We start from the raw sequence: 3,183 nt of genomic DNA, 5'->3' as shown, positions 1-3,183 counted from the left end.
GGCATTTCTCACCAATCCAAACAAGAGCATTCTCTTTTCCTCAAATTAAGCCAAACAATAAACTCTCTCGCCCTCTCTCTTCCTCTTCCAACTGCTTTAAGGATGCAATGGTATAGCTACCGGATCCTAGCGCTATTGCCTCCCTCCCATTTGTCGTTCATTTAGATTGACAAATCATTTTTTCTATTTCAGGATGCAGACCATTTTTCTAGCAATATTGATCTGGTGAGTGGTCCCACCGATCGAAGATTAATCTAATTCAATAATGAAAGGAAAAGGGAATAAAAGGGAATGTGCTTTTTGATATAACAAGTTTTGATATAACGAATTGGGTTTTTTCTACAATCTTATAACACAAACTCTAAAATCCTTTCAATATATTAAGCCACAACTTAACTTAAAAAATGCTTATAAAAATAACAATTTTAAAAAAATATATATGCATGAATCATTTTTCATCTCCGAGCCAGTTGTCCTTCATGTTGGGACCTGTGGGACCCTCCTCCCCCAATACTTCATTTGGCAGGGCATTGACAAACTTCTTGACAGCAGATTTGAGTGGTCCAAGCAATGCTTTCTCCACCTTCTTAATCTCCTCTGCAATGTCATAGCTAATTTTGGGACCCCATTGCCTGCAATAGTTCAGCCAAGCTGGCTCAGCAACAGCTGACCCCAAATATTCAGCTGCCACTATTACGAAGCTCTCTCCAGTATCCATCACCACCTTGCTCTTCTCCGTATCGTTTTTTATTCCTATTGCTCCATTCCCTTGCAACACAACTCCTGCCTTTGCATACAAAGCATGTCCATGCAATGATGCATAGCCCACAGCTTTGTTCCCACTTTGGAACTCAAGGTCATATGCCTCCACCCATGTTCCTCCACTGTGTTGTGAGAAGTAAACCCTTTGAAGCTCCCCATTGAAATTGCTCACTCTTAGGGTCACATGCTCCCAATCACCAACATGTTCACCTATCTTTCCCAGTGAGATGGTGACAATACCAAGCTGAGCCCTAGCCGGACCATTAAATGGATAGAAAATCCAAACGGCTATGTCTGTGAAGCTTGCACCCATGATGGGTTTTACATGTACATAAACTTGGGAGCTTCGTAGCTCTCCTTTTCGGACTATATCTTTGGCCCCTGCGTCCACAGGCAGGTCTAACCAATAAGCACCATCGTTTGAACCACCCTGGGGAAGGTTCGAGCCATTGGGTTCGATTGGAACAGGGTTTGATTCTTCCCCTTTCTTATACAAAAGTGCCCCCATCCCAAAATACCAGTTCACTGAAGAAGGTAGGAACTCTTCTTTTGAATGGAAGTACACCCATGGAGAGTAGGCTTGCATCAAGGTCTCAATCTGCATTAGATTTGGCATACAAGAAAAGTTGGACTCGGCATTCTTCAAACAAGCAATTGACAAAGAAGAGGCAGTCCCACCAATTTGAGCCACAAAAGTACCCGCAGGGACACCAAGAGTTTTGGTCCCCCTAATGCTGGGTCTCACACTGTACACATTGAATCCATTGGCATCGCTGGTTTTACCTGGACCCCAGATCCACGTGTAAGCCTCGCTTTGGTCCGTGAGGTCAGATCGAACGCACCTGATTTTATCTGGCAATGGCTTCTCAGGCGAGGTTGTGACCACGTGCCCTACGGCTTTGTAACCATCAGGGGGAATTGGCAGCCACACGTAGCCATTCCCATCTGCCTTGATCTTTGAAGACTCACTGCTCCAAACCAGAGTATAATCGAGTGGCGTTTTCAAAGCTTCAGATGAGCCATCATCTTTCCCTGCAAGAACCCATCCGAAGAAGGGCTTGTTGTTTGGTTGACTGTATGAACCCAACATATGGAAACCATCTGGCATCAGGGATGGTTCGAAAAACGTAGCCCCAAGGTTGTCAGGTCCACCTTCACGGGTTGCCCAAACTTTCACCAAGTCTGATATCTGACGCACTTGCAATCCTCCTCCCAGATCCATAATTCCACTTGCAAATCCTTCCCCTGCACCAAGACCAAAGCTTGGACTGATATTTAAACAAAATCATCACAAAAAATAGCAACAATCATGTTGAGAGCAGTATATAGGTACGTACCCTTTGGCCAAACTGGGAGTGGAGAGGGAAGCTTGAACATGGTGTCGATGGCCAGCAGAGAACTGCTGTTCTTGAAGAGATTCATTGCCGCAGAAACAGGGAGGGTAAGACAATTCCCCATTGTCGACACAACCAATATATGGGTGAAGCAGAAGAATACTTTATATAATGTGGGTGATACAGGCAATATAAAGTGGATGGGAGCACGAGGCATACTCTGTTAAAGAGATGTTGACGATGCGTGGGGGAAGGTAGGAGGAGTGAAGGGATCGAATAGCTTTAGCCTGTATGTGCCTTGCAAGCAAGCAGCTTTGGTTAGATACAAATGCCTCCACAGTCCAAACGCTGCCTTGCCCTTCTACACTTCCACGTACGCCGACATGCTTCGTATAATTTAGTACCAGACTACCAGTTGCTTCCTCAATTATTGAATAGAGAGAGAGGATTATATATATTATTTCGTACTCTCGTCTTATCTTGATGCGAGGTTGTATGATTAAGAATCACTATTTTTACAAATAATTTATTAATTAGCTTATATGTAAAAACTTTAATGACATCTGGTGACATATCATTATATTATAAGAATGATCTCATGTTGTCAAGGCTTTGATATCCTCATGCCATATGATCTAATTTTTTTAAGTAGAAAATTTGAATTTGAAATTCTCATCTCTCTTATCAAATAAAAGAAAAAATTTGATCTCATGTCATTTATATTTCAAGAATATCTAATAATTTTTTGAACAAACATATCATGATAAGTATTTTAAGATTGACAAATAATTTTGCGCAAATTTAATTTGTGTAATGCAAGGCCAATTATTACGTGGCATAAATATCAGACTCCTCACGTAAGGGAAAAGCATTTGACTTTGATTCTTCATGCATCTATAAATTAATTTCATCATCAATATAACTTTGACTCTTCAATGGCGTTGCTTTTTTCAGTTTTCGTAAGCTATTTATATTGCTATTTCTTCTTATATATGTATAACTAGTTGTAGATTTGCACAATGCATAAGAATATGGGCGATGTTACTCAGCAAAGCTTTGTCTTGTATTAGTGGGTGAAATTGCCGAA

General features: G+C 41.3%; 1 protein-coding gene across 1 annotated transcript; it reads right to left on the bottom strand.

Annotated features, from left to right (window-relative positions):
- Positions 1-282: 282 nt before the first annotated feature.
- Positions 283-2,509, bottom strand: LOC122292648. The gene is made up of 2 exons (XM_043101103.1): positions 2,100-2,509; positions 283-2,007 (listed from the first exon to the last, which is right to left on the bottom strand). Exons 1-2 carry the CDS (start codon positions 2,311-2,313, stop codon positions 449-451), a joined length of 1,773 nt encoding a protein of 590 aa, XP_042957037.1. The 5' UTR covers positions 2,314-2,509; the 3' UTR covers positions 283-448.
- Positions 2,510-3,183: the final 674 nt, after the last annotated feature.

The sequence above is a fragment of the Carya illinoinensis genome, chromosome 13, assembly GCF_018687715.1.
Source record: "Carya illinoinensis cultivar Pawnee chromosome 13, C.illinoinensisPawnee_v1, whole genome shotgun sequence".
NCBI classification, from domain to species: Eukaryota; Viridiplantae; Streptophyta; class Magnoliopsida; order Fagales; family Juglandaceae; genus Carya; species Carya illinoinensis.
Note: the sequence above shows the minus strand (reverse complement) of the source record. Positions and strands in the feature narration are given on the sequence as shown.

What these genes read in the sequence shown, in the direction of transcription:
- LOC122292648 (XM_043101103.1), bottom strand. Translation starts at nt 2,313, where the DNA reads ATGCCTCGTGCTCCCATCCACTTTATATTGCCTGTATCACCCACATTA. An exon ending in ACTCCCAGTTTGGCCAAAGG is followed by an intron (nt 2,008 to 2,099) that starts GTACGTACCTAT and finishes GTCTTGGTGCAG; the next exon opens with GGGAAGGATTTGCAAGTGGA.